Source organism: Larus michahellis, chromosome 6 (assembly GCF_964199755.1).
Source record: "Larus michahellis chromosome 6, bLarMic1.1, whole genome shotgun sequence".
Taxonomy (NCBI): Eukaryota; Metazoa; Chordata; class Aves; order Charadriiformes; family Laridae; genus Larus; species Larus michahellis.
The window spans coordinates 50,327,656-50,342,414 of NC_133901.1; the positions used below are offsets into that span (position 1 = coordinate 50,327,656).

General features: G+C 48.1%; 1 protein-coding gene across 1 annotated transcript in view; it reads left to right on the forward strand.

Moving 5' to 3' along the window:
• The window catches only part of SYNPO2L (synaptopodin 2 like), a 40,775-nt gene extending 32,367 nt beyond the window's left edge, over nucleotides 1-8,408 (forward strand). The window contains exon 4 of the mRNA XM_074593160.1: nucleotides 1,755-8,408. Coding sequence (XP_074449261.1) covers nucleotides 1,755-4,090 — 2,336 coding nt within the window. The 3' untranslated portion in view covers nucleotides 4,091-8,408. The remainder of the gene's footprint in view (nucleotides 1-1,754) is intronic.
• The last annotated feature ends 6,351 nt before the right edge of the window (nucleotides 8,409-14,759 follow it).

The following is a 14,759-nucleotide window of genomic DNA, read 5'->3' on the forward strand; positions in this document are numbered from 1 at the left end:
GAAATCCCAAAGCAGCAGCATGTGTGATGGAAGGCCTGCAAACCTTTAGAAGAGTCTTTCCTTGTATTTTTCTTAAGCTTCCTGGAAGGATGACTGCTCAGCAAATCAACACCTTATTTTCAGCATGGGGTGAGAGAAGGAAGCTCTTTCTGCCGTGGTTACACTGGTGCAGTATGGAACGATTACACCTACCACAATTGTGCAGCCTAGCCAGGTTTTGGGGAGCATCTGCAGCCCTTAGGATCCTTCCTAGCTAAGCTCTTTGTCCCCCACTGCAGGTTATTGACACATCAGCAGGTCCCCATTGAATGAATGCTCTGTGATAAAGTGGTCAGAAGTGAGATCCCGAGAGGACCGAGCCGCTTCCCTCTTCTCCTGAGCTAACACCATCCTCCAGCACTGCTCGGAGCTCTCCTCTCCTCTCCTCTCCTCTCCTCTCCTCTCCTCTCCTCTCCTCTCCTCTCCTCTCCTCTCCTCTCCTCTCCTCTCTCCTCTCCTCTCCTCTCCCTTCAGCAGGCATAATTTTATACCTCTTTCTGGAGAATATCAGGGCTGGACAAGGTGCTATACAGTTTTTTTACAAATTATTAGATGCAGGCAGTGGATGAATGTTTCATCTGTACTATCATGCTGGGAAAAAGACAATGGGAGTACAGAAAAGGATGAAATGAAAGAAGTAAGAAATTAGTCTATGGTTTGGGTATGTTCTTTTTTTGCTGTGCAAAGTTAGCGCTGATTTCTGTCACTTGGAACACTGATTCAAGGCATGTCCATACCTTCCTTAGGGCAGCCGAGTTTCATTTTACTATTGCATCTCGTTCACCCTCTACTTTCCCAGGGCAGAGAACACAATGTTCCTCCCTGGGGCTTTACTGACCGCTGGTCTGGCAGAGCAGGTGGAAAATGATTATCCCACACTTTCATACCAGTGTCCCAACAGGTGTTGGCTTTTCCAAGCAAGCCTGCCTAAGTGGATTCCTTCTGGCCTGGGTGATCAGTTGTGGAGGTCTGGAATTCTTGCTCAGGAGCAAATGCTCTTCTTCTTTGCTGGGCATGGGGCACAGGCAAGGGACTGCAGCAAGGGTGAAAACATGTCTCCTGCTGTTGCAGGGTAGATGCAGAGAGGCGCAAACAGCTCTATACACAGTGCTGCTGCAAAACCCTCTGACTCTGTAGCTGGCACTGCAGGGCCCAGAGCAGGAGCAGCCCGGCTGCGCCTGCAGGGCACCTCTCCCATTGCACACGTGCATGGGTGCTAAAGGTAGCAGGCTGCTTCCCAGACTCTCAGAGTCAGAGGGATTGCTTGCTCCTGGGAATCCTCCATATGGTAGGAGGAAGGTCTACAAAAAGCAGGGCTCCACCTTCAGGGTGATAAGTGGTAAAAATTCCTAGGAGCAAAGGCATGCACTGTAAAAATACTGTGGGAGCCTGGAACTCTTGGCCACATGCTGCAGAAATAGGAAATCTGAGGTCGGACCAGGAAACAGAGACCATCTGTCAGAGAGGAGGGAGTTCCCTCCCCACACCTGCATGGACTTCTAGTGTGTCTGTAGGAAAAGAGAAAACTGCACCTGGATTTCTATCAGCAGTTCCTAAAGACACTATCAGCAAAGGTAGGAAAGAAAAGGCAGGGCAGGGGGTAACAGGGTGTTTCCTCATATGGGCACTAGAATATCTATAGCCATGTCATTGTCCATCTTTGCCCACCCAGCCACTTGCTAAGCTGTGAGCTTGCCTCTTTTTGTCTCTTGCAGAGCTCCACCGCCACGAGAGCATCCAAGAGAAGAACGTGAAAGAAGCCAAAACCAAGTGCAGAACCATTGCATCCCTGCTGACAGACGCACCCAACCCCCACTCCAAGGGAGTGCTGATGTTCAAGAAGCGCAGGCAGAGGGCTAAGAAGTATACATTGGTAAGCTTTGGGAGTGTTGACGAAGACCGCTCCTACGAGGAGGAAGACGGAATTTTTCCAACTAGTGAGTCTGAATTTGATGAGGAAGGTTTCTCTGATGCCCGAAGCCTAACTAATCACTTGGACTGGGACAACACTTACCTGGACATTGAAAAGGCCAAGTCTGACTCCGAACAGAAGGAAGAGAAGCAAAAAGGACTGAGTGAGGCCTCAGGTAAAGGAGCACGATTATTTGAGCAGCAGAGGGAACGGGCTGGGAAGTACACAGTCGAGAAAGTCCCAGCGCAGAAGAGCCCCCAGCTTCCCTCAGTTGCCCAGCCACAGCAGGGCACGGTGAACGGAGATATGCCTGTGCCACAGAAGGTGGACAGCATGCCCCTCAGCATCCAGCTGGAAGGCGTGCAAGTGCCCAGCAAGCAGCCAGCCACCCTCCCCACCCAGCTCTTGGCTCCCCCTAGCCCCACTTTCTTCCCACCTCCCCCAAGCACTCCCGACCCCTTCTCTGCAAGCACAACGAGCATGTTCAACAGGTCTGCACGGCCCTTTACTCCTGGCTTTTCTGGACAACGCCCAGCAACATCCTCTGTCATCTTCAGGCCATCTGCACCGAAAAAACCTAGTGAAAGTCTGGGTGGGCAAAGCACGGTGGTTCCCCCTTTCTCACCTCTGGCTCCAGGAACACCTGCCAATGCACCAGTGTCAATGCACCGTGGTCCAGTCAGTTCCTCCACAACTCTCTATATTCCTGCACCAGGAAGACCAACACCACCACTGGAGTCACAGCCAAGAGAGGGAGGAAATGCTCCAGAGACTAAGCCTTCTGCCAACACTGCCCGGACATCCACCACCTCTATCTTTCTGTCAGCTCCCTCAAAGCCAGGAGGGGAGGTGGCCTCTGCAGCATCCCAGCCACGAGTCCCTGGAACAGCCTCTTCTTCATTGTATATTAGTCCAGCACCATCACAGCACACAATAAGCAGTTCCCCTGCACCAAAGCAGCCTTCTCCTGCCATCTCGCCAGCAATGCCACGACCTCCTTCTGAGCCCTTAACCTCCAGGGAGCAGAGGATTGCCACGCCGGCTCCCCGCACAGGCATCCTGCAGGAGGCTCGCCGGCGGGGCAACAAGAAACCCATGTTCAGTAAGATTGAGGAGAAGAAGAAGAATTCACCCAACCCTGAGCTCCTGTCTCTGGTGCAGAACCTGGATGAGAAGCCAAAAGGTGACCACCCCGGGGCAGGCTTCGAATCTGGGCCTGAGGAGGACTTCCTCAGCCTGGGTGCTGAGGCTTGCAACTTCATGCAGTCCTCTGGCCGCAAGTTCAAGACCCCACCTCCGGTGGCTCCTAAGCCTCAGCAAGATGCTGGACTGGTGAATGGGGCCCAGGACATGCCTCAGCTTAAAGGCAAAGGAGCAGAGCTCTTTGCCAAACGCCAGAGCCGCATGGACAAATTTGTGGTGGAGACAACACCAAGGCCAGAGTCCAAGCCCAGGACCCCGTCTCCTTCTCCTTCTCTACCCTCATCCTGGAAATATTCACCCAACATCCGGGCTCCCCCTCCAATAGCTTACAACCCAATGCATTCCCCTTTCTATCCACTGGCAGCCAGCAAATCTCAGGCTAGCAAAGCAGAGAGCAAAGTGAAAAAGGCACCTGGCCAGAAATCAGGGATCAAGGTCATTGATTTAATGCGCCACCAGCCCTATCAATTAAAGTCAGCCATGTTCTGTTTTGGGGATCCCCCAAGCCCCAGCATTCAGGATTCTCCTGGCCAGCCAGCCCCACAGGCTAGCTCGTCCTTCATGGCAGCCAAGCAGGTCCCCGTGAAAACAGCCAAGACCCAGGAGATACGTCGCTTCTCCACTCCAGCTCCCATGCCAGCTTCAAGCAGCCTGACACCCACCGTGCTTGTGCCCCGCTCAGCCACCACCTTGGATGAGCCAGTGTGGAGAACAGAAATGGCCTCTTCTGCCCCCACTACACCAGCACCCTTCCAGGCAGAGCTCAGCCAGTCCCCTAAGCCATACTTGAGCTCCCCAGAGCCCAGTCAAGTGGCCCAGGGGCCTTCCCCAAACCCAGCCTCGGCCACTCGGTTTCAGGTGGCCAGGCCCAAATTCTCAGCAGCGAGAACAGGGATGCAGGCCAATGTGTGGAGGCCAAGCTTTGGCCACCACTGAGGCAGGCACCCCTCCCATCCCATTTGTGGCCCCGCAGAGATAGTGCTCGTTTTGTCTTTCATGTCAGCTCAGTACATTGGGATGAGTGACACAAAATGAAGAAAAGAGAAAAAAAAGAAATTATGCCCCTTCTGCACCACCCTCTCCCCCAGCCTCCCCCTGGTCTCAGATGGGCAGCTTCATAGCAAAGCTTACGGGCTGTGGCTACAGCAGGAGGAAGAATGTGGAGAGAGGGCACATGTGCAGTACACAGACACTGGGAACTTACACGTGGCAGCAAAATCCACCTCTGGAGGGGGTGAATGGCAGAGGTTGTCTCAAATGAGGACATGTCGGCGGTAGTGGTTTTCCTTTCCCAAGGGCTTTGGAGTCACCCCTGAATGGAGGGAGACTGGGGGGCAAGAGCTTTCCAGGAAGAAAGGGTCAGTGGTGGGATTACAATACAGAAGCCCTAGCTTCCCCATTAGACTGCTTTTCTCTGAGCCTGTCAGTCTGTACACACGCACGTGTGTGCACACACACACACACACACAGAGCAACGCGCAGCAGGGAGCGAAAGCGGGGCTTCATCTTGGACACTTCTCCCAGACTCCCCTCCACAGGGGCATGGGAAAGGAGGCGAGAGAGCAGAGTGAGCAGGGCTGTTTGTGCATGTACGTGTGGGCAGTGTGCCCTGCACAGGAGGGTGGCCATGTGTGCCCGTCCCTCCAGTCACCTGGGCTGGGATTAAAAGGGAAAGTCATCCTAGCTGGTGCTAAACGTGGCTATCAGGTCTGTGAGCAGTTTGCCAGAGTGGTGTCGAATTGACTTGATGGGCCTATCACAAGCTGGAGGAACCACAGAAGGAAGCATCAATTTTTGAGGATAGACAAAACTAGGCTCAGGCAGTGGCTGGCTGGCACAAGGAAGGCCCTGAAGCATTAGTCCCACTGGAAAAGGACACAGATGCTGTAAGTACAAAGGAGGATTGCGTGGGAGAAGGTACAGTTGACTTTAAAAGGAGACAGGATTGAATATGCATTTGCACATCATCTTTTTGTTCAGTTTAGGACAGACGCGTGGCTAGGTTGGAAATGGGTCATGACATTTGCTGAAAACTCTGTAATGAGCTGGAAAACGGAGACCCTTTACAGACGCTCTCAGTATGGAAGTGGAGGACAGGGAAACAGAAAGTCACAAGTAGAATTTCATACTAAATGATTTAAGTATCCTTGGGGTCTATTTGGTAAGAACTGAAGTGCTCTAAGAGTCCCAGAGGATCTGCACTCACATACACATACAGAGCTCAGTTTCCTGGCGATGCTGGGGAAACAGGACTGGTTATTCCTTGAATGTGCCTGGGTAGCCTCAGACTTAATCCCTACACTAAAGACATACAAGAAGAAAGCATTCCCTTTCCAAAGAAAGAATTCAGAATATTAGTAGGGACTGTGCAGGTGTGTGTGCATGTCATCTGTGCTCTGATCTGCACACCCCCCTGTGATTTGCTTTCCAACTGCGCTCCCCCTTTTGCAGCAGCCACTTTTACAGTGTGATCCCACAAGTACCCCAAGAAAAGCAGTGCTCCTGAAGCACTGGCTCACAAACACAGCGGATGCCCCAGCTGCAGGGAAGGGGTTTGCCACCTCTTCCTGGGCAGGGGTTGCCCAGCCTTTTGCTAGACCCTCAAAAATAAGTACTGGAGGCAGGATGAGGGTCTCCTAGCCCTGCTTGAGACATGTCTCCATCTCATTAGACTTGCTCCTCTCCTTCAAGCAGAAGCTGTCCTCTGACTGGACTGAGCACAAACTTTGGCTCTACAAAACTGTAGGTTCTGGGGGGAAAAAATGGTGTGCACATGGGGCTGATGCCAAGTCTATAAGCAGTGCAGCTAGTGTGGTTTCACACTAAGTCCAAGCCAACCTTCCTCCGCACAGCTGGAGCTTACCACGTGTAGCTCTTTTCACAAAAGCTGGGGACTCTACTTTTTCTTGGAGGCTCTAAAGTGCTTCTCTGTGAGCCTCTGGAGATTTTGCATGTGTGCTCTCCCACAAAGAAAAAGAGGCCTGGAGAACCTAGTTAGCAGCTCTAGTCCCAGACAAACTTGGGAGGGAGATAATGAGAGAAACGGAAAAGTAATATACAATCCTGCCTTGAATCCTTCACACTCATCTGGGCTTGTTCTGCAGGCCTGTGTTTGCAGTGCACAGTCCTGGGAGCCCTGAAACATAGGATGAGCATGCTGGGGAGGGAGGAGGACAGCACTTACACCTCACTTAGCAGACTATCAGCCATGGGAGAGGATGGAAAGAAAATCTTTGGAAATGCGTTTGAGTTAATGATCAAAGGGGTGCCTGAGCCAGAAGAGGTGCTGCACCTGGTTGTATGACATAGGAGCAGCCAACCTGAACTGATGAGGTGATTGTATGTGTTCCTGGAAAGCCCAAGAGGGGAGGTCTTAGGACAAGTCACCACCACAGAGTTAATTCAGATCACCAGAATCCACTTAGGTCTGGTGAAGAGGAGCAGCCATGCTACAAAACCTAACTTGGACGACTGCTTTCTCACTCATCCTGTACTACATTGTATTGCTGGCATTTCCAGAAAAAAATCCTGTGTGCTGTGACAAGCTGAATCTCTGTGATTCTTCCCAAACATGGAAGGAGGAGTCTTCTATTTTTCTAGGAAAGCTGTGGGAAGGAACTCATGGACTAGCAGTGCTCCAAAAGCTTCATCTCTAGTCTCCTTGTGGAGTGCTGTCTGTCACTAGCTAGTGGTTTTAGCCACTAGCCTTAGACAGACAAGCTAGCCCAGGCTGAAAGCATCAGTGAACTCAGGTGCAGAGAGGGGTTGTGTGGACCAGAGAAAGGGTGCTCAAGATAATTCTGCAGTGAAGAAATAACCTCAGAAAGTCTGAATCTCACTGCAGTGTCCCTTTCCCTCAGGCCCCTAAAGGTAAGTGCTCTCAGGGCCTGAGTATCTTGGGAAATTCATTTTGCCACTGGAAAAAAAGACAGGTCTGTCCTTAGCATGTAGGGGAGGTTGCATGTGGTTAGTATTTCAGTGGTCCCACTCCAGATTTCTGGGAGGCACTGATGCAAGCCAAGGACTGATGGCCAAACACTGTTGAATGTTAGATGTCAGGACCCACATGAGTGGAATAACTGCATTTGGCCCATCATTTCTGATAATGTAATGGGCAGGAGATTAAAAAGAGGTTAGGTCCGATTGGAGAACAAATATTAAACATCAGAGCAAGGAAAAGAACCAGGAGGCTGGGGATCCTGCATTTCACTTCTAACATCCTTGGTTCAAAGCTGTGTTTAAAAGAAAAGCCAAAGTAGTTTGATGGATCTCAGCCCCCTCAATCTTTTCTGGATCCTATGCTGACACAGGACTTGATCTGCAGAAGCAGAGGGTGTTGCAGATGAGGCCTACAGTGCTTGTGGAGTATCCCAAATAGGGCCTGTGGCTGTAATTCTATGAAGTAGCATGAAATGAGAAGTAATACTGAGATGCATTTGCTAAGCTACAAGGAAGAAACCTGCACTACTGCTGGCTTCAAGCAGCTCTGCTAGCGTCTGCTCATGAAATATTGTGGGTCGCCTATTGAAAGGTCACAGGTGAGGTTATAAGAAATACTTTTGAATCATATAAGCTTGTCTTGAGGCTCTCCAAATTTCTAATTCCTCAGCTGTTGAACAAGCACAGACATAAACAGTTGTTTGACAAGTTTTAGCTCCCACCTGCTGAGTTATAAGCTTCAGTGATAGGCCAACCCCAGTGTCCCCTTGTTAAGCATTTGAAGATGTCTGCATGGGCTGTGATTTAAAACTGCCTGTCATCCCTCCTCTCTAGCACGCTGCAGGTTACACATTGCAGCTATGGCAATTCTGGGGGGTTATCTTTGCTTCAGAATATCAGCCCTTTCCCTCAGAATATATGGGAAACACTTGCCAGAGATAACTTCAAGATCCTGCAGCAGCTGAGAGGAAGAATCTTGGAAGAGACTGGTGTGATGAGGAGTCACTGATCGCCAGACATGAGCACACTGCAAGCAAGAACTGTCCCTTTGAAAGAATATGCTCCTTTTCTGCTATAATATCCAGCATCCCCTAACAGACACTCTTCCTAGAAGAGACTCGTCAGTGCTCTGAAAATGGGAGCCCAGCAGCAGTGCTCTGTCTGGTGGAAGATGTGACCCCAGACAGAGAACAGATTTGGCATCTTTGTTTATGGAAATACTTTTTTTCATTCTCTGTTTTGTCTTTTTTCTTCCCCATTTACAGTCACTTTCTATTTGTTTGTGCAGAAGAATAAACTTGTGATATGCACTTTACATGTGGCATTTTGTCACCTTCTTTGCTTGGCACCCAGAAGTAACTAACTGCTATGTGTACAGACATGCAGTTAGCACTACCGACAAACTACTAAGGCCAACAGAATATAAGGAGTCCAAAAAAGGATGGGATGTCTCAGCAATAAAAACACATAAGTTGGACTTAAAACCCCTATAAAAAAGCCCCATGCAAGCAAAAACTTAACTGAGATCCAAAATTTTGGTACTACAGGCTATAAAACACTCACTGACAGAGTGAAGAAATTTCTTTATGGGCCACCCCCAGCTGGCCGCCCCGGTGCTGCCCCTCAGCCTGCTCTAATCTAAACCCTACTCTCCGCTTGTAAATCTGGTATCAACAGAAGTTTGTCAGCCCTGGTAAATCCAAATATAAACTCATATGGAACAATTCAACTTAATAGTAACCAAGAGATCAGAAAACCAAATCAGTCAGAAAATCAAATATATCCCATTGCATCCTCAGGCTCCAAGCCTAATCCTAACTCTAACCCTATTCATGTTAAAGTCTACCCAATTTCTGGGTCCTGAGAGGTTCATTGTGCTCAGTTTAGGACAAGTGATGGCAGGTTGCCTTTCCAAGATGTGTGTCACTCACAGACAGCAATTCCTGAGTGCTGCAGGAGATGCTGAGGTCAGCTGTAGGATTGGACTACAGACTCTGGACACTTGTCCAGATATCATTTTGTAGATGTTTTTCAGATTAATTACAAGGATGCGTCCCTTATGCAGGGGTCTGGAGGTGAGTCTTGGGACTATCCAGCATATTTCTGATTGACCCGTGGACAGGAAATGCACAAAGGGGCAGCGATGTTTGCTGATGCCAAACCTGATCTTCTGTCCAACCAGAAGCACAGCTTCCAAAGAAATAAGTCTACAGATGCACAGGCTGCAGATTAGGACTGCATCTTGTTTTGCTTAATAAAGCTGACATAGTAGGATTATGAGCTACTCCAGATGGTTTGACACATTGCAGGACAGTTGCTGTGTCCAGGGCTCTGATTAAATTCCCTGTTAACCTCTACAGCCTTCTCAAGTGAGAGTCATTTCTTCTCACAGCAGATCATGTCAGAAGGAGCCAGACAAAGAGACTTTCAAAAGTGGAACAGAAGGCGGCCCTGAGGTTACCGGCCCAAGGCAAAGCCGAAGGATTACTGAAACAGCTATGCAGCAGGCTAGGGATGAACATGGACTTCAGTGCACTACTCAGAGTGTAATTTAAAACCAGAAAATAGTAAGGTGCCTAGTGGGGATGTCCACCCCCAAACAATCATACCCGATGGAAGAAGTGTCCAGCAAAGAGCACAGCAGGGCGAGTATGTTGTGGCATGTAGGAGAATAAAGGTATTCCCAGGGAGTATAGACCTATAGCTTCAACGGCCACTAGATGTTGCCACTGTTCTTCTGTGAGTTACCTGGGGTTTTGGCATTCGCCTGACGTGGTGTTAAGTCTGGAGGCTTTAAAATTTTAGGAAATCCTTTCTTCCTAATCTATCCTGTTTTGGCGGTCACATATGGTATTGCTCAGTCCCACATACCGGAGGAGAAGGCCAGCCTCATACCAAGGAGTTTTGGCAGCGAGAGGCTTGCTGCAGCTTGGAGGGGATTCCTGGGTGGTAGCATGTGGGGCACGCAGGCAAACAGGCTGCCCAGCAAGTAACACACCATGGGTACGCCAGTTATTTCAACACATACTCCAGCTCTGTGATCAAATACTGCATATTTCTGTCCCAGTCCTACATCTCATCGTGCATTAAGCCCACTTAATGGCAAGAGGGAGCCTGGCATTAAGTGTTTTTCCTGTTGTGGTGCGGTGCTAGAAACTATTGACAAGTCTTCCTGATGTCTGTGTAAAAGTGGAAGAGATTAAGCACATATGAAATATTATAAAATAACAAGTATTGTATATGATGTATTTCAAAATAAAAAAGAACCAGGAAAAAAAAAGCAACTTATTTTCAGAACAGATTGAATCATGTTGAAATCTGCTGCAGCACAGATCAGTCCTCCGGTCCAGGGGAAACGGAGAGCAGGTTCAAGGTCTAATTCTCTATCTTTGGAAAATTAAAATGGCGAAGGCTATTTGCCAGACTGATGCTGTTTGCCAGACCTCCACATGATCAAAATGTGCTCAGGAGACAGCCCTGCTGACGACACCTGTCTTAACTACTGCTTATGTCCATCTAGCACTGTGTAATGAGGCAGATCTCATCTGCTGCTCTTAAAATGATTTTGCAGACATCAATAATTTCAAGTTAGACCATTTGAAATTAGGTGTACAAGAATGCAGCACAAAAATAAATTAATTTTCAAGATACAAGTCAGAGAAAGCAAAGCTTTGTGCAGGTTGTTCCTAAGGCCACTTAAGCAAAGGGTATATTTGGAAAGAGGGAGGTGGTCACAGTGAGATACAGACAGTTCCTTGTATGATTAAAAACTCCTCCCTGAAGTGCTGAAATGCCCTACAGGCAGCACATGTACTATCCCACTGACCTAAGTGGGAACTCCATGTAGTCAAGCAAAGATTGAATTTAGCCTCCAAACCTCACCACGTTCCAGGTAAATCCCACCCTCCCACCAAACCAAAACTAAAACAGCTCATCAAGCAAGGCATGTAATGATTTAAAACCTTGAGCACTGAGTAGCATAAGTAGGTAAGACTACAGTAAGAGCCCTACATAACTTCTTATGTATGCTGAGTTCATTGTATCACTTATGGCAGAGATATCGGATTGGTATAATATTCCTAGCAGAAAAAGCCACTGAGCTGCTGAACTTGGCACCACGGCAGGGCACAAGTGAGGTCTCTGCTAGACCCACCACTGACATTTCTAGACTGGTGAACTAGATACTTCTGTCTCTCAGGAGAAACTGTGCATACAGAGGAAAAAGGGGCAGGATTTAGTTCTCAGCCTGGTAAACAAAAATTGAGACATATAATTTTATTTGAAGGTAAGAGTAGGAAGTGAGAATCTCAGTTAAAGATGTGCCCTGGTGCATTAAGTGTCAGACGCAAGGCTGCTTTACCCAAATCGCCCTATAAATCCTGGTGCCATACTAGTAGGATAAACCCTGTCTTACATTCCTTCTGGGTTCAAGGCTCAGGCTCTGTGCAGTACACTCCAGCTGCACTCTTAGCTCCTGTGTCTCACTCGTTGTATGTATATAGGCACATGCAGATGAAAATAACCTCTGGAGGATCATGGCTGCAAGAACAGAATGGGACTTCACATAGCACTGAATGAAGGCTGTGGATCATCCTTCAAAGTGGAGGTGGCCAACGTCTCTTCAGAATTTGAGCCTGATGACAGCCACAGACAACAGCACTGAAAAACCTGGGCAAGAGGCTGGTCGAAACCTTGGATTTTGCTACTGGAGTTTCTGAGGAGGCCGACAATTGGCCTAGGAATCTAAATACTACTCACCAGCATCTAGGGAATAAAGGAATCTCCCCATTTGATCATTTCAGCTTCTAGATAATATTTCTGAGCCCTGGGTAAAGATCCTACCCTGTACTCTCTACTCCTAGCTTACTTTCCGTCATATGCCTGCTCAACTTGTCTTATTACCAGTTCCTCACTACCCTGTCTACTTCTCACACAAGACCTTGACTTGGCGTACAAATGGTTTGTTCCCATCAGACCACAGTTCCCATCAGTCCTTGAAGCTGGACCTCAAGGTCCTTGGCTTTCTCCCTAACCCTACTTGCCTCTTGCCCTTTGGGCTGGGGATTCATGGTGGAGTCTCGTCTCTTGGAGTTGGCCCACCCTGAGTTGCTGTCACTGCCGTGTTTCTGATCCCTAATTGCTGGGCATGCCTGCTCATAACCTGACTGAGATCCATACACACCATTCCAGTCATGCCTTCTCATCTTCTCCTTGCTACTGCTTTTCCCTAGTCTCTCTTGAGTTTTATAAGAAGGTTCACATCCATTTCCTGTTCATTACCTCCAATTACCAGCTAGCCATGGGGCACTCCCCTCCCTTCCAGCCTGCTCAGCTCCTCTCTCCCTGCAGCTGCCTGATCGAGCAGATGTGAACCTCTAGGGTGGGAGGAAGCAGAGGAGCAGCAGCTCATGCTCATGGCAAGGAAAAGCAACCACACACTTCCTTGCAACACCATCTTTTGGAGACACCTGGCACAAATTGTTCCCCTAAGGTTTAATTTGTTCTCAGGAAGGCACAGGAGATGACTGGAGAAATAATACAGCAGCTATAAATTGGTCTGAAAACAGCTGCTGGAAGCAAGTAGAGAGGAGGCAGAGTTTAGCATCACCCTAGTGACTGCAGGAAGGTGCCGTATAGTGGTAGGTGCATTTCTCAGCTTCTCACCCCATAACATATATCACATTAATTTCTTAGATGATTATCAAAATGGAGACAGGAACTTCTTAAAATTAAGAGGTAGCTGTACCTCATGCCTTTGGGAAAGGAGAGGCAAAGGGCTGCTGATTTTAAGCAATATAGCAGCACACTGTGTCTGTTCTCTCTATGCCTCCCCCTACAAGTCATCACCTTGTGACAGACAATAGCTCCCTTAATAAATAGAGTTTAGAATGGAGAGAACTTGAACAGGAGAGCAGCATCTCAAAGAACACAACTGGGCTTCACAGTAGGTACTGGGCACTCTGGGAAAATTCCCAACATGGTGCTAAACCAATCCAAAAGAAATAAATGTGGTGAAAAAATACTCCTCATTGTACAACCTGCAGTGAGCAGGGCTTGGCCAACACCAAGAGACATGCTCCTCTGTGGCCACCTGCACTTGTGCAGAGTGGGTGTGAAGCGTGGACAGATGGTCAGTTGTGAGAGTAGTATTTGACACCCTCCAGCTTTGTGCAGATGTAAATGCTTTCACCAGGCGTGAAGCTCTGTGATGGTGCCCAGAGCAGGCAGTGGGTGTTTACAGTTCAATTGTGCTATCCCCTACACCTGCTTTACACTGGCACAGCTCCGGGGAGAGACTCACAGATCACCGGCATGGGAGTGCGGGGGCAGGATCCAGGCTGTCCAGCCCTCGTGCATCATTCTGTTGTGTCTGCTGGGCTCAGTGAAGGACGCGGCACTCTCTTGGATAGTGGACAGCCTACAGCACTGTGCTACAGTAGATACAAATGAGGGAGAATAAGAGCACAATAAGAATTGTGCTATAGGCACATAGTGGTTATATGGATGCAAGCAAGAGGAAAATGGGAAACTTTAGGCCAGGAGATTGCCATACATGCCCTGACTCCAAGCTTGATTATTGCCCATAGGTACATTACAGCACTCTTATACAGGATCTTCTAAACAGTACTGGGGGTTAACACTTTCTGCTTTCAACCCACTTATCACACTGGGAAGTTTTATATGCATTTGGTGCAGGCAAAAACAACTTCAAAATCTAGGAAAAAGGGAAAGTGGCTGTCTCCTGATGTTCCTTTATATCAACTTTGCTTGCAATTCTCTGTGCAGAGGATTTTCTATTACAATCACAGCTGTGTATTGGGGTTTTTTCCACACTAGACTCTAGGTTTATTCAGCGGACAACTCAATTTTGATCCAATGTAAAATAGGAATACAATGTTTTCTGCAGGATTTCTGCTTTACATAGAAGCTGAAATGTATGTGCATCTTTGATCAATCCAGTAAAATGAGATATGTTCCCTTCATCCTAGAACCAGAACCCAACTAGGTATGGGGGAAAAAACAGAGAGAATCACCCCATAATGAACAGGAGCTAGAGAGGGGGAGTCATTGGCATGTACAAAGCTGCACCAAATGCAGGCAATCAACCCTATTTCTGTCATGAATCAGAAATTAGCTTCCTTGCTATTTGATTCCGATGGGTTTCCCACACACATTACACAGCTACTTCCTAGAACTCTGTAAATAGCTTTCTAGACTTTGTGGTTTTCCTACTACTTCTCACTCATGCATACAATTCTTCTTCTTCTGTGCTTTCCGATGTATTATTTGAATGCCTGACATTTTAAGAATTATGTATGAGAGCCTAGAGGACACTGGGTTGAATGATGGAGTGAGGAGGGGGCAGAAGAAGGGTGTCAAACAGAGCAAGACCTGAGATAGCTTTTGAGACACTACTGACAAACAGGATATTGAGAAGGTTTTATGAATGTCATTAAAATGCAATCGAAAGAGGAAGGGGAACGACATGTTAATTTGAACAGAGAGGAGGAAGAAGTGAGGCACTTATGGAGTGCCTGGTCTTACTGGGAACTGAGGTAGTGACTGCAGGAGGCCTGAGGAGCAACCTTTTCTTTTCCCCTCTCCTTGGGGCTGGTGGCAGTGCTATCTGAGACTCTGCCCTCTGGGCCGTTGGCTATTAATAACC